Source organism: Pogona vitticeps, chromosome 2 (assembly GCF_051106095.1).
Source record: "Pogona vitticeps strain Pit_001003342236 chromosome 2, PviZW2.1, whole genome shotgun sequence".
NCBI lineage: Eukaryota > Metazoa > Chordata > Lepidosauria > Squamata > Agamidae > Pogona > Pogona vitticeps.
The window spans coordinates 175,979,481-176,002,502 of record NC_135784.1 but is presented as its reverse complement, the minus strand read 5'-3'; the positions used below and the strand labels follow the sequence as shown (position 1 = coordinate 176,002,502).

Below are 23,022 nucleotides of genomic sequence, written 5' to 3'. Positions count from 1 at the left end.
CGGATCAAAAACTGGCGGCACGTCAGCGAGGCTGCCGCCCTTGCAATATTTATGAGCCTGGAGTTGGGAACTCGGGGAACGGCCTTAAGTGAGCATTTTCTGCCTGGGCTTGTCTTGATGAAATATTGACGAACACTTAAGGGAGAGGCTGCCTTCGTTCAAGAAAATCTACACTTGGGCACCCAGGGAACGGAACTCGTCAGCAGAGTGTTCTGGTTGGTTTCTCCACCCCCCTCCCCTCCCCCACCCCAAATATTGCTTGAGAAGTCACGAGTGCTTCACTCTGTCAGGTTACTATTCCCCACTTGATCCAGATGATTCTTTTGTACAGCATATATTTAAAAAAACCCTCGCAAGAACAGAACACAGTGTAAAATCTGCAGGTAGACAGTAAGCTTACTAGGATCTGACTGGATTTCCACAAGTGTGTACACATATGCTTGTGTTCTCCAGAACTCTTACTGCCTGTTACCCACCTAGCCTGGCAAAGAATTCTTGAGAACAGAACAGCTTCCATGCTCCAGTGGAATTAATCTTCATAAAGGTATTGTCCATATTTTGGATTTTAGGGTCACTCCCCATCGAATGGATGACTGTTAGCTGTGATTGCTTAGCAGCCAGGGCTCACACAGCTGCCCACTCCATGCTTTCCAAACTCATACAGTAGATGTTTTTTTTCATGTTGGCGACAGTCAGCCACGTCATTGGCTTTAGTGGAGCATATGTATTCTAGTATCATTCCTGTTCTGCTTATTGGGTTTTTGTAGGGGTTTGGGGGCCAGAATTATCCTGCATTTTATTAGATTTCTCCCTCCCTCCCTCCCTCCTGCCCTCCCTCCATACTTTTCTGTCAGCCCACCGGAGGCTGGCATGAAGCCTCTACTGTATAGACCAACTCTTTACTTTTAAGTTTTCTGTTAGATGCCTTCCAGAATATGCCCAAGACATTAATTCTGAGTCTTTTCTCTAGCAACAACTTGAGTGCGTCCTCTGGAGGGGCTGCTTTCATGTCCTTGAGGTTTCTACATTCTGTTCTTCAAAACAGCCTTTTGTACTTGCTCACAATGGCCAGGCTTTCCCTGGGAACACACTCTCGCCTGTTCTAAAGCTAATTTTAGCATTTAAGGGAAGCGGGGGGGGGGGTAGTGTCTTGTACTTTTGTATACTGGATCTTCTCTAAGACGCAATGAAGCTTACATTTCTGGTTTTGCTTCTGTCACATGCAATGCATATGAACTATTTTGGAAATCAAGCAAAACCTACACCCGAAAAAGCATCTGCCTGCCTGCCAGTCACCTTCCTGGACATGAAAAGCCTGTTCTTTCTGGACATTAGTATTTTATGTAGTTGTTAAAATAATACATGTGATGGTTCTCACCTGTAATCCAGCTAGATGAAACCTCCACCTCTGGAAGCAGTCTACCCTATGGCCCACAAGAGAAAGAAACCTCCGGTACTCCAGGGAATCTTTGGCGACAGGCAATGCATGCAGTGGAGCTAGGCTTCCCAGGGAGTACCGTCATCCCTGACCACGGGCTATGTTGTCTGGGACTCATGGGAGTTGGAGTCTGAACAATATGGGTACGGGGGTATATATTTCCTGCAGAAGGTGTGTACGTACTTTCCCAACCTGCTTTTCTAGTGCTCAGAGGCATCTGCCTGGTTATTGTTAGAAGCTGAGCCCATGTTTAGACAGACCTTTTAGTCCAGGGGCGGGGGAGGGATTTTGAGTTCTCTCCTGATGTTTTGTGCTACCACACCCACATGTTTCTCACATCAGGACTGAAAGGAGCTATAGGTCGAAACAAACGGAAAGCTAAATGTTCCCCTCCCACCCAAATGTCAGTCTGAGCCCTGAAAGCAATCTGCAGGTAGAAGAGCTGAACACCCAACTGTCCAGAGTCCTTATGGAGAGAGACAGGGACTGCTTGGAGGTGGCAGGGATTATCCCGTACAGAGTAGAAATGAGGTGGAGAGGGGTGTGTGTGTGTGTGTGTGTGAAGGATGCTGTAGGTGGGTGACAGAAAAGGGGGCACCTGCTTCTCCCAAGCCCTGAATTGGTTTGTTTTATTGCACTGCAATGGTGTGTGGCATGGGGGTTAAACTGCAGCACTGCAGCCAAGCCTCTGCTCATTCTGATGGATTCAGGGAGCCAGCTTGAGGTTAACTCTACAGACACAATTTAATCTGATTCAGGCGAGCACACATACAAAAATGCTTCAAATTAAATCATGTTCGTAGTCAAGTTAAACAATCTCCTAGCGGGTGGTTTTTTGTTTTTTGTTTTAAAAAAACACTTCCCGGCCTAAAAAAAGTGCTCAGCTGTATGTCATGTGAACAGATATTGTTATATATTTTTTCAGTCCTGCTAAACTTGAAACAAACCCAAGTATATTTTGATGTGTACCTGCACCCTCGTATTTGCTTAGTTTTCTATGGGTAACATCTATAGGCAGCTTCCCCCCCCCCCCTTTATAACCACAAGGAATGAGAAGGCTCACATTTTCCTTCTAACAGTAAATGGTATTTGTAAATCAGGAATAACATCACATTTCATGGAGTTATCGCAAAAAGGCACCAGTAACAAGGTTTTCATCACAGGCAACCTTTAAAAAAGTGAATTGAATAATCAAACAAAGGAGGGATGACCAATGAAAAAAGCGAACTGGAATTGGTTGCTGGCCCTAACCTCTTTCTGGAATTAATTAGAGAGGGCCTTCAAAAAAGCCAAACTGGCTTTCATGTTCATAGTGTGTGTGTGGTGGCAGGACAGACTGTTGACTAAGAAACCTCTGGGGTTAAATGGAGTGTAAATATTTCTTTTTACAGGTATGTTTTTTTTTTGTGGGGGGGGGTTTGCTTCTCCAGGGTTCCTTCCCACTGTGCTGTGATAATGGTTGGAAGCTGGCAGACCAGGATATAAAGGGCTAATGAGGCACTTGCTATACATGCTTATAAAGCATCATCAGGAATGGAGAATCTCAGGATGATGAGACGGAACTTCCCTTATCCCTCACCATTCATTATTCTAACGAGAGCTCATGAGAGAGGTTTAGTAGCATCTGCAGCACTGTGGCAGTTCTTGTCTTCCTCTTACAACTGTCATTGTTGTGAGGTGCCATGAAATCACCTCCAACCTATGGCAATCCTCTGAATGAGTGACTTCCAAAATGTCCTGTCCTTAACAGCCCTGCTCAACTTTTGCAGATAGGAGGCTGTTAACACCAGAAATGGGAAAGGTTTGCGTTTTGAACTTCGGTTTCCAGAACCCCCACAACAAGAACCACCATTTCGCTATCCCTTTCCTCAGCCCTCGGCTACATCTTCGTTCCCTCCTGAGGGAGCTCTTTGGTTTATGAAGCAATGTAGGATTGAGGTTGTGGAAACATCCATAATACATCAGTAAGGTTAAGAATGGCCCAACGGGGAAGGTGTAATGGGAAGGGAAAGATTTAAAAAGAGGACAAAAAAAGCAGTGAATGAACAAAGGCATCTCTATGCTATACTGCTCAAGCCCCCCCCCAAAATCCCTTACTAAAGAGAATCTGTATTCCCCCTCACCAAATCTTTTTTTCACTACACATTTTCCCAGTTGTAGTTTAATATTCCTCTCATTTTTACCCCACATTATTCTAGGCATAGACTGCTCGCATACTCCTCGTTGGTGTTCTTTCTGAACTACTTACCTATTATTAATAGATGTTCCTGCTTTTACTGAGAGTGGAAGTCAGCAGTTACCTCTTGGAAGAAACAGCCTACATGGAAACCACTGTGATCAGAGCAGGTTAAAGTTTGGGGAGAAATGGGTCCACCCCCTCCCTCAGCCATGAAACTCACCGGATGGCCTTCAGCCCCTGACTCTCAGCCTAGCCAGCCTTGACACCAAAACACAGGAGGACGAAGGGAATCATATTCACTACCTACAACTCCCTAGACTGAGGAAGGACAGGATTTAAGAGGTGCTAAGGAACTAACCAAGAGGAAGAGAAACGGAGTCCTTCTGCACTGCAGATTTGTTACCCCACCCTTGGTTCGGGACAAGTAAGAAACATGGTTTTAAGGCAGTGGTCCTCAACCTTGGGCCTCCAGATGTTCTTGGACTTCAACTCCCAGAAATCCTAGCCAGCAGTGAAGGCTTCTGGGAGTTGTAGTCCAAGAACATCTGGAGGCCCAAGGTTGAGGACCACTGTTTTAAGGTATACCTGTGCAGAACATATTACCATAAACAAAGAGCTGCTGCTAAACTCTGGCCGACACCCCTAATGCCATGACTGGTCCTTGCCCATTGGTGGCACAGCAGAAGTGGAGAATGGTAGAGGGTCAGTAATAGGGTAAAGTCTCCACATGCCACCGAAAGAATGAAATTAACAAGGTACTGCTGTCTTAAAATATTTGCAAGATATGTGGAAAGGAATTGCCCTAGCGGAATATATTATCTGAAGTCTAATGTTCATTTTCAATGTGATAACTCCACAGGGTCAGTTAGGACTTTGTGTCTTGCAGGTCGTATCATTTTTGGCCATTGTGCAAACAAGGTTCATGGCTTCTTTTATTTTGCTTACTGGCCAAATGGTGGAGTGAAAAGCACTTGAAGATATGGTGGGGTTTTTTCGCCCCAAAGATATGTTTGTTTTGCAAAACATATTCTACTTCCGAGACACACATTTGTGTTGTTTTTAGAATTGGGGGGGCAGGGTCTGGGAAGATCGGGGTAGGTTACCAGATTTAAGGGGTGGGCAGGCTGTACAAGCAGGGTCTAGACACCTGCAAGGGAGTTATAAGCAAGGGGTTCTGACATTTTCTTCTTGTGGCCACTGGGCTTTCTGTCTCTCACTTCTGGTTCTTGAGACAATCCAACGCAATTTTGCCTTAAGGTTCCAAGCTTTTAACTTGTAATCATAAAGAATAGAAATCTCTTTAAAATACAAGCAAGCAAGAAAGCAGAAACAATAGGAAATCTAATTAAAGACAACACTGCCAGTGTACAGAAGATACACACCGCCATGCCAGGAGCCGACCTAGCCTTTCATCTAAACAAGGGTTAGACGTGTGTGAGGTGGATTGGGGATTTGCCCAGCTGTGCAGCTGTATGGATTGGTCTGAATGATGCCACAAAACACATTCAAGTCCGGGTCCTGGTAGGGAATGGTCTGCTCTGGGTTCTCACCAGACAACAAAAAGCCTTGGCCCAGCAATAATGGAAGGGAAAGGAGTGGAGGAACAGCTTGGTTTAGAAGATTGCCACGAGACAGTTCTGGTCAGATTCATTCCTTTGTCAGTCAACTCCGTGAGGTTCAGGGAATGCTCTGAGCATGGAGTTAAATCCATGCACCCCTCTGGGCACAGAAATGACAAGTGTAGGAGGAAGTTGTCTGATCCTGTTGTATTTTTTTTTAATGGTCATCTGTTATAAATAAACCCCCAGTGGCCAACTTTAGCTGCTAATAGAGTGGGCCAGCTGCTGTCGCACAGACTCCCATTTTTGCAACTTGAGGGTTTATAAGGAAGAACCCCACCTTGTCAAAGGCAATGTCCCTGAAACTGGAGCTGGTTTTCCAGTAGTTCCTTCCTACAGCAAAGACCCTGAGGGTTTTGACCAAGACATCCACTTTTCCAGGGTTCATAGGCACATTCACCTTACCTATCCCATATTCCCTGCAAACAGCATTGGTTTTATTCCGGTGTTCAAATACTCCTCCTTTGAATTCCCTCTGTTCACTTTGGTATATCTACACCTAATATAGAGAGGAAGACTAGTGGAATAAATTACCATTGTTTTGAGAATGAAGGAACAAATCCACCCTATGTTGCTCATTTCAGGGCTGGAAGCTCCACTTGGTATGATGAAAGCCCCAGACAGATTCAGCCAATGGATCCCAACCTTGGGTCCCTGAATGTTCTTCGACTAAAACTCCCAGAAGCCTTCACCAGTAGCTGTGTTGGCCAGGGTTTGTGGTTGTTGTAGTCTAAGAACATCTGAGGACCCAAGGTTGGGGAGCACTGTGCTACACCATTTCAGGGGACCCCATAGCCCTCCAGATGTCGCTGGAACTCCCATTCAATTCAGCCTGCAAGGCAAATGATGAAGAATGATGTGAGGTGGAGCCCAACAACATTGGGAAGGGGACCACTTCCTCATCCCTTTCCAGGGCATTTATAACCAAAGCCAGGCTGGGGGAAAAAAAGCAGACCGGTCTTGTAAAAATACAGGTTTATTCCCCAATATATGTCCACCTTAGCCCCTTGGTATGGGCTTCACCCTTCCAAAAAGCTCCTCATACCCGCCCATCCCTAAAGAGTTGTGCTAGCTTCCTCTCCAGTTATGTGGGCACCATTGTCAGTTCTGTGTAGCTGATGTACATCACCTTAGGGACGCCTGTAAAGAAGACAAAATGGAAGAGGCATCAGGAAGCAGAAGAGATGTATGATGACAGGAGGGGTCACGCTGGGACCCAGAAAGGAAGACTTCTACCATCAGCCTGACTCATCCCCCGGTCATCCCATCTTTGCCTAGTCCTGCTCTCACATGCAGCCACCAACAGGTTTGTAGCCCAATTGGGGCAACACAGAATTCACACCAGGACATGGAAGTCCTATGTTGCTGCCACTCTTATTTTGCACGGTGAGCATATAAATCACACAGGGTGCATGTACTGTCCTTGTGGAGAGACACCAATTCACCCAAAAAGCACTGCTGTCCGATGAGGACTCCTGCTGCTCTGAACAAGAGAGCTTGGGAAAGTTACTCGGTTTGGACAACAACTCCCAGCATCCCACCAACTGTGCTGTTTGAGGGGATTCTGGGAACTGTGGTTCAAAAGAACAACTTGCCTGAGCTCTTGTGCTCACAGTGCTGTGCCCTGCTGCTTGGCTGTAGCACTTCTGTTAGGAAATGCTCTCCCCTTAGAGGCTCAACTGGCACCAACGTTGACCTCATGTTGGCATCGAGCTAAAACATGGTTATCCACCAAAGCCTTGGGTGATTAAGGCTGAAGATGCTCCTCTACTGTTGTTGCTTTAATGGATGTAGTTTTTAATAGTTTAAAAGTATTTAATTTTTTTGAAAATTGTTTTCCCCCCTTGTATTCTACCCCCAGATTTCAGAATACAGGACAGAATATACATGTCCTAAGTAGGGATAGATAGATAGATACATAGGTAGACAGACAACCCAAGAAATTGAGAGTCACTTCCTGAAATTGTGCCAGCAAGTGCCTGTGCTTTCTGGAGAACCCTGAGAGTTATAGTTAAAGGCCAGTGCTACCACTTCTAAATGCAGTTGTGAAAGGAGCCACTGGATATATGAATATAGCAAATATCACTACAATGAGCAGGAACTCTTAAAGAGCCTGAAGAGCAGAGACCCAATCCATTCAATGGCCAAGGTGAAATAATTGGCTCATCCCTCTGTCACCCTCTTCATTGTTAGCGGGTTAAATGCAGATTTGCTATCTGAACTCCAACTGCTAGTCTTGAAGAAATAAGATTTGTGAAAGTGTTGATTTATCATTTGCAATTGACTCAGTAGGCCTATTTGAGACTAAAGATTGGATATAGGTTTTAAGATTCAAGGCTAGGATTGATTTCCCTTTTTCCTCCTTTGTTTGTTGCATTTCTGTTGTTCTTGAAATAAGATTTTTTTCCCACTTATGTTCAATATGTGTATGCCACTCTAGGCAGCTTACAGCAAGCAACACACAACCCAGTTTAGATACAAAATACAAAGTGCTGTAAAATAACAGCCACACTGATGAAGAAGCTGGAGTACTTTATGTATAAGGAAAGGCTAAAGCATTTGAAACTTCCCTGTTAAAGAAAGATATTTTTGTCTAAAATATTTAGATTAAAAATTGAGGGTCGTCTTATACATGGAAGTAAGGAGGAGGAGGGATCAAAGCGCTTTGATCCCTGCTTTCCCCCTCCACTTTCTTTGCAAAAAATTGGAGGGGAAAGAGCAGGAATCAAAGCACTTTGATGATTCCTGCTTTTCCCCTCCACTTTCTTACGAGGAAAGTTGAAGAAAGTGGAGGGGAAAAGAAAATGGATGGAGAAAGCAGGAATCATCAAAGCGCTTTGATTCCTGCTTTCCCCCTCCACTTTCTTAATTAGAAGTTTCCTATCCCTTCCTTCTATTCCAAGGCTCCCTAGAAACTCCTTTTGACCTTTGGGGTTCAGAAGGGCATGGGGACTCTGGAAGGTCCCAAAATTGCTGTTGTTGGTCCCACCACCACAATCAGGACGGCTGGTGGGTGTTTTTGGACATTAAACCACCCCGTGCCCAGTTTCCAAAGCCTTCCCCATGTCAAGAGGTAGGAAATTTTTAAAGTCCATGGTTGGTGACATCATCAGCTTATACACAGAGAGAGCTGGGCAAATAAGATTGTAGCCATTAAGTAAAGCTGCAATCAATACTCAACAAGGCTTACTCCTTGGTAAGTGGGTATAGGATTACGTAGTCTGCTTCTCAGTTTAATCAGGCTTACTGCGACTCCAAAGAATGTGTGAGATCGCTTCAGTCCATCGTATGAGACATGGTAATGCAAGTCCTTCGAAAGAGGGTGCCTTCAGTCCTTTATGTACCCTCCCTCATTCTGCTTCACGTTTTGTTCCCGACACTGATTGCCCCTATATTTTCTTGCTGTCTATCAGTTTCTTTATACTACTAGTGGCTCATTTAACTGCTGGGCCATATCTAGCCCCTTGTACTCTTTGGAGTATCTATCTATCTATCTATCTATCTATCTATCTATCTATCTATCTATCTATCTATCTATCTATCTATCTATCTATCTATCTATCTATCTATCTATCTATCTATCTATCTATCTATCTATCTATCTATCTATCTATCTATCTATCTATCTATCTATCTATCTATCTATCTATCTATCTATCTATCTATCTATCTGTCTGTCTGTCTGTCTGTCTGTCTGTCTGTCTGTCTGTCTGTCTGTCTATCTATCTATCTATCTATCTATCTATCTATCTATCTATCTATCTATCTATCTATCTATCTATCTATCTATCTATCTATCTATCAGATTTTTTTAGCCACGCCATTACCAATGGCGTACAACAATATTAAAACTTTAGAAAACATTAAAACCATTTTAAAAAGGCAATATTATAATAATACTCTATATTAAAACAGTCAATTTATCATTAATAAATCCTGCTGCTTTTACAGCAGCTAAAGGATACTATTTAATTAAAATGTTGGCTAAACAGAAAGGTCTTTCTTGGTGCCGAAAAGCCAAAAGTGTTGGAGCCAGGCGGATCTCTATAGGGAGGGTGTTCCAAAGTTGGGGGGCAACCGCTGAGAAGGCCCTATTTTGACATGCCATTCCCCTCACCTCTTTCAGGGATGGCACCTTCAGAAGGGCCTCCTGGCCTGATCTTAGAGTACGGACAGACTCATATGTTTTCCAGTTTCTTTGTGGTTGTTTGTCTATTCTTTAAACACCTTTCAAGAAGCAATGAGGGAGGTTTCCTCCATATCAGAAACCCAACTGTAGTCCTTTTTCTTCTGATTGTAACTACAACTGATCAGCGTAAGTAATCTTCACATCTTAGAACAAATTTTTTTTACTACAAGATCTATGTACCTAAGGGAGAACTGGTGAGCCCATGCTTTTGTTTTTCTGCCTTTTGCTCTGCAAACAATAGAAATAACCAAATTCCTTCTGTATTTGTATCTGTGTCTCTATCTATTGATTGATGGTGTGCTGTCTAATTGTTCCCTTCTCCTGAGGCCACCTGGGAATGTGCAGCTTGACCAAGGCCACACAGGCTGGCTCTACTCACAGGAGGCACAGTGGAGAATTGAATGCCCAATCTCTGGCTTTGTAGCCAGATACCCAAAACAAAGAGCTCTCCAGCCAGCTTAATCATGTGCTGTCAATTCTGACTTATGGTGACCCTTTTCAGAGTTTTCCAGATAGAGAAGTGAACACTCAGAAGTGGTTTCCCATTCCTTTCTTCTGAGGGCATCTTGGGACTGTGCAACTTTCCCAAGGCCACACAAGGCTGACTGTTCAGAAAGCACACTGGAAGGAAGGCACAGTGTGGAATTGAACTCCCAACCTCTGGCTTTGCAGCCAGATACCTAACTCATTGACCTATCCAGTCAGCAATATCTATATCTATATCCCAATCCCCAATAAAAATGACCTTTCCTTCCACCAGTGCGAACCAGCTCCTCTTTGCCACACTGTAAAGCATCTTCTATTGATCTTCCAGTTACAGGAATGTGCATATTAAATGAAACCACTTGATGGGTTAAAAGGTCTATGGTTGAATAATTGAGATGCTTGCACTCCTATTATAAGCCCTCCTATCTAAACAGCCCTAAAGGCACAGTGGCATCAGGAAGGAAAAGCTGTGGAATATTTGTGGGTGCAACAGAAGGTTGGGAGGAAATGGTACTTACAGGGCAGGTGAAGGTCAGTCGGAGGCACGTCAGGCGGGGGGGTCATCAAAGAGTAAATAAGACAGCGACACCTACTTTTTGGCTACTTACTGTCCGGCTTCTCATCCTTGCTCTCGCCATTCTGGGCGCCCTTCTGCGAGAGCCTCGTGGACGCATTGACGGCTGTGGCTGCCGCCTTGAAGCTGCGCTTGCGTTTCTGCACGTTCTGCTCTGGATGGAAGATGATGACGTAGACCTTGGGCACGTAGAGCATCCCAAGGGAAACGGAAGCGCTCAGACTCATGGAGACGGTCAGTGTTGTTGTCTGAATGTAGATCTGGGGGTGGGGGTGGTGAAAGAGAAGAAAATGGAACACTTGTCACAAGAGTAGGAGGGCTCGATCTTTTAAAAGTCCCTGGGCTGGGGCTGCTGTCTATGCGGGGGTGGTGGTCAACCTTATTTTGGCCTGTATCTTTTCAGGCATGAAGTGGGAGATAGCATATTTTGAATTCTTCCCAGTACTATCCATTAAAAAGCTCTGTACCTAAAAAGCCAGTATTTCAGAAAAGATTCAGCTAGGTTTTCTTTCCTGATGGACTATTCATTTTGCAGGAAACACCTGCACTCTGTGGCCTGTGGTCTATCTAACGTTGTTGGGTTCAGTGGACTTTTCAGCACACTTGAATTCAGCAGTGGAGCTGGTAGCCCACATGTGTAGGATCCTTTCATGAATCTGCAGCCAGGGTAAGGAACCCTTGTCCCTCCAGATGTTGGGAATTCAGCCCCTACGACCCCTTACCATTGTCCATGCTGGATGAACCTGATGGAAGTCTCAAGACTAAAACATATGGCAGGTCAGTGATCCTTCACCTTTGCTTTGGAAAATGTATATGTTTAACTGGCAACACTCAATGAATTTCCAAAGGAAATGGTGCGGTGAGCCTGAGCGGAGACATGTCCAGTAAAATGATTAGCTGGTTACAGCCCAACGGGACCAAGAGACATGGCAGAACTGTACCCATCCAAGTGTGTCCTTCACCTACAGAGTGTCTAAAGCACATGAAGTGTGCTGAGGAGGGGATACCCCACTTGACCCTCCAAATGGATGACCTCGAAAGACTTTCAGTAACTTCCATGATTCCTTACCATTGGCCGTGGCCAGTAGCAGGGTTGGCGAGAACAGTACGTCAACACACTTGAGGCAGGGGGAAAATTCCCACCTTTGATCTACTTCGTTCAGTCCTCCCACCTTTTCTGATACTCGAAGCCAACTTATCCTGCCCCTTGAATTTGATATAAAGACCTGCTTCAGTGTAACACACAGAGAAGTTTCACTTTGGAAGATGAAAAATCTGGGCACTCTTATTATCTAATGAATTTAAATGAACAACGCCATTCCAGCAGCTTTCTCACAACACACCCACCGGGAATCAGTTTGATAGATCAAAGAAATGTTATGATATTTAAATAACAGCAGCAGAGCTGGAAGGAACCCTAAGTAGATCATCTGTCTAAGCTCCGGTCTCAAAGAGTATATCTGCACTAGACAGTTATAGCAGCTTGATATCACTTGTAACATTCATGGCTTGATCATATAGAATCCTGGGATTTTTAGTTTTGGTGAGGCTCCTAGAATTCTCTGCTAAAGAGCGCTAATGCACTTCCTTAAACTACTGCACAGAATTCCAGTTCCTTAGCCAAAACATACATTGCAGCATTCATTATATTCGAGTCATGAGAGTTCAAATATTATCAGCCAGCTTTAACCCTGCAGGGTAGCTACAACAGTATATTATTCTCCAGCTTCTTCCTTCACAATGATCCTGACAGGTAAGTTAGGCTAAGCAACCACATGCAGCTTGGGCAAGTAGGAAGGGGAAAATTTAGAAACAATGTCCACATGTATCAAAGCCTTGAAAGTTCCTTAAAATGAAAAGCAGCTGAGTTTGGAGGCTGCCATTTTGAGTTGAGGAATGAAGGAAGTGCATCGCTCTGTTTCATACTGTTTCCCCTCCTGAAAATTCTTATCTCAAGCAAGCCACTCCCCCTTCCTTCTATCCTGTACCCATGGATGCAAGATGGCTATTTACAACACACCTAGAATCAAAGTACAGTACATATTGGCAACCCATGATGTACAACCCATGTGTCACTTCCTTGACTCCTCTCTGTGTGATCCTGTGATTCTCTGCTCTGTTTTCCTGGTTACTCACTTGATCACTAGTGAAGGGGAGAAAGATACTGGTGAGGATGGACAGCTTTGAGAAGAGGCAACAGACAAAGGGAATATCTGTTGAGATAATAACAATCTTGCATACACTAATACAAGGTATCAGTGGGAGGGGGCTATTCACAACCTAAGCTGATTCTCTTCTGCCAGTAACCTATTACAGTAGTAAAGTTCTTTTTCCCGCCTCTAGCTTGCCCTACTTGTCTTCATATTTGTTTGCTTTGCTTTCTTTCTTTGTTACTCTCCCACCCTCTCCTTTCCTGACCTCCAAGCATGTAGGAACCATGGAGAGGTCTCTCCTATGTGTGGAGACTCAGTTTTTCCAAGTGTTCTCCTGACAATAACTATAGATAGCAACTGTAAGTAAAGATGCCCCTTTTTCACTTAAAATGTTTCCAGAGTGATTTTTAACATATATAAGTGCTAGTCATTGTGAAAATAGATGGGCTACTGAGATTTAAGCTATTCTCTCATGCTTTCTCTATACAGCTGTTTGTATATGATATTCTGATGATAAAATGAATTAACCAAATTCTTCAATAGTATGCTTTCTTCCTCTTTCTTCCACCACAACAAGCCACTGTTCTATTTTCATAGAAGCCTCAGAACTTCTATGTCATCAAAAAACTTTTTCTCTCACAACTGGTGCTTCATTATTTGCATGCATATATTCTGATTTGTCTCCGAATCTCCTAGATGAGTGAAAATTTGAACTCAGCACTCTTAGTACAAATGAAACACTCTCTCTAGCAGTGGAGATGCCTATTCCTCAGACACTATTCAAATATTCCAGTTCCTCTCTTTTGCAGCAGAACTATCTCTTAGAAGAGCTAAACTCTGTGAATTTCGTTTTGCATCTCCTTAGTATTACCTGGTGTTGCATAAAGTGTATAAACATAATTATGTTTTATATCTGCTAAATTGCTATCCTTACTTTGAAGCACAAAGTAAGGGGGGGAAAGAAAAATGATGCCAATGTCATTGATTATTCATCAATGTCACAACAGCCATCAACCACAAGAGGTACAGTAAAAAAGACCAGCTGTAGCTCAGATCTCTCATACAGTACTCTTCACACAAGCACATACACACACAAAGGGGAATCTGATGTGACTGTGGCAAGTCCTTCTTCCAAACACCCAGCATAGCTGGCAACCAGGCATGTCTCCCTAGAGACACAGGGCTGGCTTTCTGCAACCCGGTTGCTGTTTGCCATTTAAATGCTCCCCTTAGAGCAATTCATGATAAGCTGTGAGTGGCAGCTTACCAGCCTCCTTTGATGTGCCCAAAATAAGCAGGCGAGATGGCAGCTCAACCTTTCCCCCTGAATGCTTTTGAAATGTGCAGCAAGCCAGGAGCAAAGGAACTGCACCCCATCTGTCCAATGGTGACATGGCCGTGCAATCATGAGGGATCATCAAAATGCACTCAAACCAAAGGCTCCTTAGCTAATACATTTTTTCCTTCATGCATTTCCGTTCCCATATAATTTACCTTAAATTGATTCGCTGTAACAATCTGTATGTTTTGTTTCTCATTATGTGGCCAAGTGTTTTAGCATTTTATGGTTTCTTGATTTTTAGTTATTTGCCTAAAAATCGTAAGAATTTTTTAAAAAGTGCAATGAAAACATTTACTCGTGAGAACATCTCCCACACCATCATCTTTGTTGTAGGAGATGCTTGGAGTTGTGCCTCAGCGCATTAAGATGGTGCAAAGCATAGGAAGGCTGCTGTCAGGCTCCTTCAGATGGAGCATTTGCTCCTTTTCCCTCGTGCCGCTTGTTGCCACTTAGTGCCACTTAGCGCCACATGAATCTGGATTTCATGACTTATTCCTAAACCCCACTTCTCTTTAAGAGATAATGGGGCAAAAATATTTCAAAAAGCTTGAAGAAATATTTCAGAAACAATTCTCTGTACAGGATTGTGTGTGTGTGTGTGTGTGTGTGTGTGTGTGTGAGCAAGTTTAGCACTAATGTAAAAAATGTTTGATCTGATCTCTTTTTTTGGTGGAGCTTCATTCCATTTTTCAGAAACGATCTGTCTTTCACCATTGCTCTTTGGAAAACATGAAGGGGACATCTCAAACCTTACAAAATATAATCATCTGTGCTGGATTTGTGGGAGTATAAACATTAACGGAGATTTGCACAAAATTGCATATATTGATTTATATGTATAGATACAAAATCAGAATTACAGTATATCTCATGCATGTGGAGAACACTAGGGCCAGGTTTCCTGTATGCCTTCTGACGCTGCTATCCAGATGGCACTGACTATGGATGGGGAGCTTCACAGTCCATCCCTCCTATGAGTCTTTTAATTTTTAAATCAGACTTGGAGTACACAGCCTTTCAAATGGAGGACTGCCTTTCCTGAAAGAGGACATGTGGCCACCCTGGAAGGGACTTTGGGCACTGTTGTCAGCAAGGATGGAGAACTGCAGCTGGAAGGGAAAACTGCACGGGTTGAGGATTATGGCCCTCACAAGACCAAGGAAAGGCATATGTGTTGAGACATAGGATTGCCTCAGAAGAACTGAGGATGGCAATTTTTCAGCAAGGCCTTTACAAAGCTTCAGTTCAGGCAGTTCAGTCTCCTATGTACCCAAACTGCTTTAATAGCACTGGGGGAAGGATACGTGGTTCCTGTGCCTTTCTCTGAGGAGAAGAAAGCAGCTTAGGTAGGACCATTTCGATTGGACAAACAGCAAAAGAGAAAAGGCTTAAGGAGCCTTCTCTCTCTTGAGGAACCAGGCAGGTTTCTGTAACTGCTTCCTAGTCATTTAGAAAGTCACACAGACCTTCTCTGTAAGTCATCTAGTTTGTCCCTTATTTTCTATTCCACCCACCACTGCTCTCCCTACTAGAGGTTCCTTGACCCAGTTGCTCCCACCTTCTCTGCTGACTGCGATGTGCCAAAGAAGATGGGCACAAAGGCCAGCCAGACGATGCAGGTGGTGTACATGGTGAAACCAATGGGCTTGGCCTCATTGAAGTTCTCGGGGACGCCTCGGGCCTTGATGGCATAGACCGTGCAAGTGACCATCAAGATGATGCTGTAGCTGAGGCAAGAGATGATGGACAGGTCAGACATGTCACACTTCAACACTCCCTGAGCAAACTCGGGGTTGGGCGTGCGCTGCTCTTCGAAGTCAATGATGCTGTGCGGGGGCTGGACCCCCAGCCAGATGATTACGGCCACAATCTGCACTGAGATGAGGCTGAAGGTGATGACCAACTGCGAGGTGGGGCTGATGAATTTGGGCGGAGTCACAGACTTCTTGCCTTGCTCGAAGATGCGGTAGATGCGATTGGTCTTCGTTAACAAGGCAGAATAGCTGATGGCCATGCCCAAGCCCAAGAAGAGGCGTCGGAGTGCACAGACGCCAATGCCAGGCTCAGCGATCATCAAGAATGTGATGGAGTAGATGAGGAAGATCCCGGTGAGTAGGACATAGCTCAGCTCGCGGCCAGACGCGCGGACAATGGGCGTGTCATTGAATCGGATGAAGGTGATGACGATGAAGGTGGTGCCGAGGATGCCCAGGATGGCCAAGAAGATGGGAAGCACTGCCCAGGGAGAGCTCCACTCGAGCTTGACGATGGGTGTGGGCCGGCAGGCTGTGCGGTTGGGGTTGGGCCGCATGTCAAAGGGGCACATTTCGCAGTTGAATTCATCTAGTTGGAACTGGTAGCCATCGCACAGCTCACAGTGCCAGCAGCAAGGCACCCCCTTAACCATTTTCTTCCTCTCGCCCGAATTGCAGGGGAGGCTGCAGACAGATGTGGGGATCTCCTTCTGGCCGCCGGACCACTGCATGTCCTCAATCTAAGGGAGACACAAATAAAGACATTGAGGAGAGGGTTTATAAACATTTCAGAGCTTAAGAACTCCCTCAGAACTGGCCAGGGGATCCTCAGTGAGAAGACTGGTCTTGAAGGAAATGGTTCCCTAAGAGACAGCTTGCTTCCAGGGAGACTCAGCTTCCCCTGCAGGACATAGCCTCAGGGGGAGCCTTAGGCAACGTCTAGTGCAGGCTTTCAGTTCACACGAGGCTGAGGAGGAGACATACTAAGCAGGGCTTAGAATTACTTTTTGGAACTACAACTCCTGGAATCCCCCAAGCGTCATGACAGATTTTGGGAATAGTAGTCCAAAATAGCTATTTTCCCAAGCTGTGGAACTGACCTCCTTGGCTAGTGACTCACATGAACAGAAGGCATCTTAGAATGTGCTCCAAAATCCTTTATAATACCCAGGGAAGGAGAATCCATGGCAGATAAGATGTGCAGCATTGTATCTTAAAAGTCTTCCTGAAATGTGAGTCCAGGTTTTTCTGTATATATATAGCATAAATCATTTTTCAAACAGGACTGTGAAACAAAACACATGAACTGTGCCTTAATAAACACTCCCTGCCAAGCCAATAACATTGCATTAGCCCTAAATGACCTGTGGAATCCTGGATTACCTACAACAGTGGTTCACAACCTTGGGTAACCCAATTGTTATTGGACTGCAGAAGCCTTCACCAGCAGCTGTGCTGGCTGAGATTTCTGGGAGCTGCAGTCCAAGAACACCTGGATTACCCAAGGTTGGGAACTACTGACCTAGATGTTTATGTTAACCAGTCCATTGAAGATTTATGACAAGACTTAACAATAAAATTGTCATTTTCCATACCGTGTGTCATTCTGTCACATCCCAGTATACATATAAGCCTGTTGCTTAAATATTGTATTCTATGCCTCTGAAAAAGTGGGTTGTCTCCCATAAAAGCTAACACCAAATAAAATGTTTAGTGTTTTAAATCTGCCACAAGACTCTGGCCAAAATCCTGTTACTTTGAGCACAGCAAATCAAATTAGAGTAGGGCCAATGAATCAATGGGGATTTCGTGAGCCAACTTCTCCCTAAGTTCCATTGATTCACAGGGGCCTACTTTAACTATGACTTCCTATGTTAAAGTAGGTCACAGAACATATGGAGGAATTGATTTACCAGATTCCCACTGATTCAATGGGTCTACTCTAGTTCATTTACTATGTGAAGCAACAGGGTTTTGGCATTTGAAAAATTATGTCTTTAGAAATTTCCAGAGCAAAGTTGTAGAAATGGTATGTTTCTTTCCATAACTCCTGTTTTCATTTATCACATTAGTGTCCTCTGATCCTTTGTAGTGAATACAGGGATGTGTTCTTGGATACCAATGCACTGTGTCCTTACAATGTTCCTCTAATGTTAAGACAGCAACTGTCCAAAAATCACTTAGTAACTCTCGTAGCTGATTTAAAAGTTAACAGCCCTGTAAAAATGCAGTAAATAATTGACTATACCACATCAACTCTGGTACCTCAGAAGCATGTACGTTCTCTTGCCCATCACAACTGGGCTCACATTTCATGGCCCTTCTCTGTAGATGTCCCTCAAGAATAGGTGATGTCAGAGACATAATTCTGGAGGTGCCTAAGACACATATTTCTGACAGAATTCACAATCAAAATAAATGCATCCATCATTTTTTCTTTGGGGGGAGTAGCATCAGTTTTCCCCACCAAAAATGGTTGCACCTGCATAGCACAGTAAGCTGTGGTTTATGTTAGTCACATCTTGTTGCTTTAGCATGCACCAAAAAGCTTTTCAGAGTTTGGGGGGTGGGGGTGCTGAACAAATAGCTGATCCCTAGACAGCCAAACAAATGACAAATATGTTTTCTCAATTTCTAATTAGCTTCCTCCCTTCTTTTCTTAAGTTATTGTTTCATGGCAGAAAACAGTACAAACAAATCAGAGATAAGCCATGTTTCTTCATTCAGACATAATGTCAAACCATGGTTTAAACAAGCCAGAATTTATAAGCCAACAGCAAACCATGGAAATGAATTGTGCTTTGCAACTGGCCCCTTGCAGTTTGTTAACAAGGGGTAGGGTTGCACACAGCAACAAGCGAAAAATCAACAAATCACAACCTGGCTTATCTTTATATATTAAAGTCCTCTGCAACCAATGTGCAACACTATTCTGCAGAGATGTCTTTAAATATCAACGTACAGCACTTGAGCCAGGATCCTCCTTCCTAAATGTGGAGCAGAAGGGCCCTCATGAAAGATCCCCCTGCCCCTGCTCTGAAAAGCTCCTTGGTGCATGCCTTTTTGTGCACTGGTTGCAAGATGGGTTGAGAAACAAATCAAGCTATTGGAAGACTGCTGGAGGGGAGAACATAACGACACACTTTCCCTTCTACTCTGAGCTTAGGGAAGGGGATCCTGGCCTTTGAAAGGTGTTTGAAAAAAAAATTAATTTTTTTTTAGCAACAAGTAAAATGACAATTTAAAAATGAGCGTTAGCTATGCGTAGAGTCAAACAGAAGTAGCAACTATGCCATCCAGCCTCGCTGCCTGCTTTCCACACTAAGCCTCTGAGCAAAAGAATCTTACATAATTAATGTTAATAACTATCAATATGTTACATAATCTGCGCCTATGCTGACCTCTATTGGGGGTGTGCCCAGTGTAGGTATCCCAGCCGCAGTTATGCTACCACAGAGTCCAGGGGGTACAGGATCCTCTATTTTGGTGGTATTTTGTTTTTCTTATTATTATTTTTTTAAACATAACATGTCCCTTGATTGTTTTTTTCAAAATCTGATGTGGACTATTTACTCAGTACAGCTGCTGTTGACAGCCTCTTTTTATCTTATTTGATCCGCCTTTTAATGATTTAAATGCAGCCCAAAAAAAATTACAAAAAACATTCTAGTGCTTTATTGAAATACACAGGCTGTTGCTGTGTGGCTGTGAGGTCAGAATACTTTGGGATGGTAATCCCTTTGGATGGTAATCAAGGGAGAGCATCCACAACCGACATATCAGCTCCATTGTGGAAATGCATGGGAAGAATTAATACATTATCCAATGGATAAATGTTTGCTGTTTGTGGGCTTTGACACTGTGGGCAAGGGGAGTCTTCGGGTGCGATCAGATGGCTGGGAAGCCATGTGCCTGATCACACCTAAGGGATTGCTTTAATGTGATCTCCCTTAAAATGACCCTTTCGTTTGCTGGGGAATATCTCCAGCCGCTCCCCTGCCCAAAAGTACACCTGGACCAAAAAAAAGTCCGGCTTTGGCACAGATTGGAGTCGGGCTGGAATGCATTTCCCTGTGCGTCGTGTGATTGCTGGGAAACAGATTGTACTAGACACCTCCACAAGCAGTCCAGATTGTGATCTATTTTTTTGTGTGCTCACACCCTCAGTTCCAGAGTTTGTTTTGCAATGGCTAAATCAGCCTCCCATGCACGATGGTACACTATGGAGACAACAGGGCTTTTACAGTCATGGCCAAAAATATTGGCACCCTTGCAATTCTGTCAGAAAATGCAACCCTTCTCTCAGAAAACTGTTGCAGCTGCAAATGTTTCAGTACTCGCATGCTCATTTCTTTGGTTTGCGTTGGAACAACAACAACAACAACAAAAAACAGAGAAGAAAAGTCAAATCTGATACAATCCCACACAGAAACCCAAAAATGCGTGGGCCAAAGTTATTAGCACCCTGTCTAAATTTTAAGAAATAATTGCTTTTCAAGCATGGGATGCTCCTTTAATTTGTATTTAGACACACCTGTCACAAGTAAGAGGTGTGGGCAATATAGTAATCACACTTGCAACCAGTTAAGATGGAGAAAAGGTGACACAACCTTTGTGATGTGTGTGACACTGAGCATGGAGAAAAGAATGAAGTGTAAAGAGTTGTCTGTGGATTTGAGAGAACAAATTGTGGAAAAACATTGACAATCTCAAGGTACAAGTCCATCTTGATAGATCTTAACATTCCTGTGTCCACTGTGCACAACATCATCAAGAGGTTTGTAGTTGACCTCCCTGGAAGTGGACAGAAGAGCAAAATTACTGAAAAATTACAATAAAGGATTGTTCGAAATGGTGGATACAGAACCCAGGTTAACTTCCAAACAAATTCAAGCTGAACTGCAGACACAGGGTACAACAGTGTCAGCTTGCACTATCTGTCACCATGACTGAATGAAAAGGGACGCTATGGTAGGAGACCCAGGAGGACACCACTGCTGACACAAAGGCATAAAAAAGCAAGACAGGAGTATGCCAAAACTTATCTGACAAAAAAAAAATTATTCTGGGAGAACGTATTGTGGACAGATGAGACAAAGTAGAGCTTTTTGGTAAAAGACATCATGGCACTGTTTACAGAAAAAGAAATGAGCTTTTAAAGAAAAGAACATAGTCCCTACAGTCAAACATGGTGGATGGTGAAATATGTTTTGTGGTTGCTTTGCGGCTTCTGGCACTGGATGCCTTGACTGAACGGTGTCATGAAATCTTCTGATTACCAAAGACTTTTGGGGCGCAATGTAGTGGCCAGTGTCAGAAAGTTGCTTCTCCACCAGAGGTCATTGGTCTTCCAGCAGGACAATGACCCAAAACACACTATCAAAAGCATCCAGAAATGGTTACAAACAAAGCGCTGGAGAGTTCTGAAATGGCCAACAATGAGTCCAGATCTGAATCCCATAGAATACCTGTGGAGAGATCTCAAAACAGCAGTTTGGGGAAGGCATCCATTCAAATCTGAAGGCCCTGGAGCAGTCTGCAAAGGAAGAGTGGTCCAAAATTCCAGTAGGGAGGTGTAAGAAACTCATTCATGGTTACAGCAAGCGATTGATTTCAGTTATTTTCTCCAAAGGGAGTGCTACCAAATATTAAGTAAAGGGTGCCAATAATTTTGGCCGGTGCATTTTTGGGTTTCTGTGTGGGATTGTTATTAGATTTAACTTTTCTTCTCTGTTTTTTGTGTTGTTTCAATACAAACCAAAGAAATGAACATGTGAGTACCAAAACATTTGCAACTGCAACCATTTTATGAGAGAAGGGTTGCATTTTCTGACAGAATTGCAAGGGTGCCAATATTTTTGGCCATGACTGTGGTTGAAAAGCAGACAACTCTGGGCAGTATGGGGAATTTTTTTTCTACTGTCAGCTTCCTGATTTGCTGTGGAGTGCATCAGCTCGTTTCCTCAAAATATATAAAACATTTGTTTGTCTAAAACAAGAACACTTGTTTTAGATGAGACTCATGCCGCTGGGGCCTCTGGGGGTTTGGCTCCCCTCCCCACGCCTTTTTGTCCAGAAAAGGAGTGGCCTAAGACCAAAAATAATGGCCCTGATAACTGCATGCTCTTCATGTGTTGGATTCCAACTTTTACTTTAATTGTAGGACGACCTATGTTGCATTCAATGATGACAGACTTCTACACAGAGTACCAGTATCTATGGTGAGACGCCTCCTACTTATTATATTTATTATATAAAATATGTATACTTTGCCTTCCTCCCCAAGAACTCAAGGCAGCTTACAATTTTAAAACAAACAACATTAAAACCTATTTTAAAAAAAACCTAACCAAACAAAAAATAGCCTCATTTTTGAGAACCTTCTCTTAGCCAGTTATTGAGGAAAAGCCTGCCTGAAGAGACATAATTTTAAATTTCCCACAATGTTCCCAAATTGCCAATGTAAGATAAATCATTCTAAGGCACTGGGTAAATTTAAAATGGCAGGCCAGCCAAAGTGCGGTGGGCCCATCATTGGTGGGCCTGGCTTGGGTACTTGAGCCCTGGCCAGGTACCCTAGGATGCTTGGTAGTGAGGCTATCTCCATTTATGGAGGGATATGTTCTAACACATCCTTGCATGTAACAGCTGTGGTGGGTGCTCAGGCCCAAACTCAAATTGGCATTCCAGAGGCTTGGCAGGCTGAAACCCTACAAGCAAGAGCTTGGTTGCAGAGGATGCAGGCTTCCCAGCAATTTCCCACCCCCACCCCCACCCCATTTCTGGTCACTGTGGCAACCACTGGTGCTGGATACTCACGTTGAGGCGCAGGTATTCTGTCCACTGCCCAATGGCCCTATACCCTGGTGCTGAGGTGTTTGTCAGCTGATACTGGAAAATGTCATAGCGGCCGGGTGCATCCCCATTCTCATTGAACATCACGGGGGTTCCAGCACTGCCTGTAAGAGGAGAAGAAGAGTGACAAACGGCATGGTGGCACATCTCCGGACTCATTATAGTTGCCAAAGGAGATTAGGCAGATTTGTGGAGGAGAAGGGTTGCTCCCACCTGAGTCACAATGGCTATATGCAGCCTCCAGGATCACAGGCAGTGCGTCTTTTGACACCAGCTGCTGAGGAACAACAGCAGGAAAGGCCGACTACCTACTTTGGGGGCTTTCTAGAGGCCTCTGGTTGATCACCAGGAGTCTGGCCTAGACAGGTCTTCAGCCTAATCCAGCAGGGGTTTCTTATTATACCATTTTAAGCTGTTGGTGGGCTGGGGAAAT

General features: G+C 43.9%; 1 protein-coding gene across 2 annotated transcripts in view; it reads right to left on the bottom strand.

Moving 5' to 3' along the window:
• Positions 1-6,196: 6,196 nt before the first annotated feature.
• LOC110081176 (metabotropic glutamate receptor 6) overlaps positions 6,197-23,022 on the bottom strand; it is a 51,128-nt gene continuing 34,302 nt past the window's right edge. The window contains exons 8-11 of one of the 2 annotated variants that reach the window (XM_020797677.3): positions 22,554-22,693; positions 15,539-16,474; positions 10,505-10,745; positions 6,197-6,376 (exon numbers count right to left, since the gene is read on the bottom strand). In XM_020797677.3, coding sequence (XP_020653336.3) covers positions 10,512-10,745; positions 15,539-16,474; positions 22,554-22,693 — 1,310 coding nt within the window. In that variant the 3' untranslated portion in view covers positions 6,197-6,376; positions 10,505-10,511. The remainder of the gene's footprint in view (positions 6,377-10,504; positions 10,746-15,538; positions 16,475-22,553; positions 22,694-23,022) is intronic. The other variant, XM_020797676.3, reaches the window with a different exon arrangement.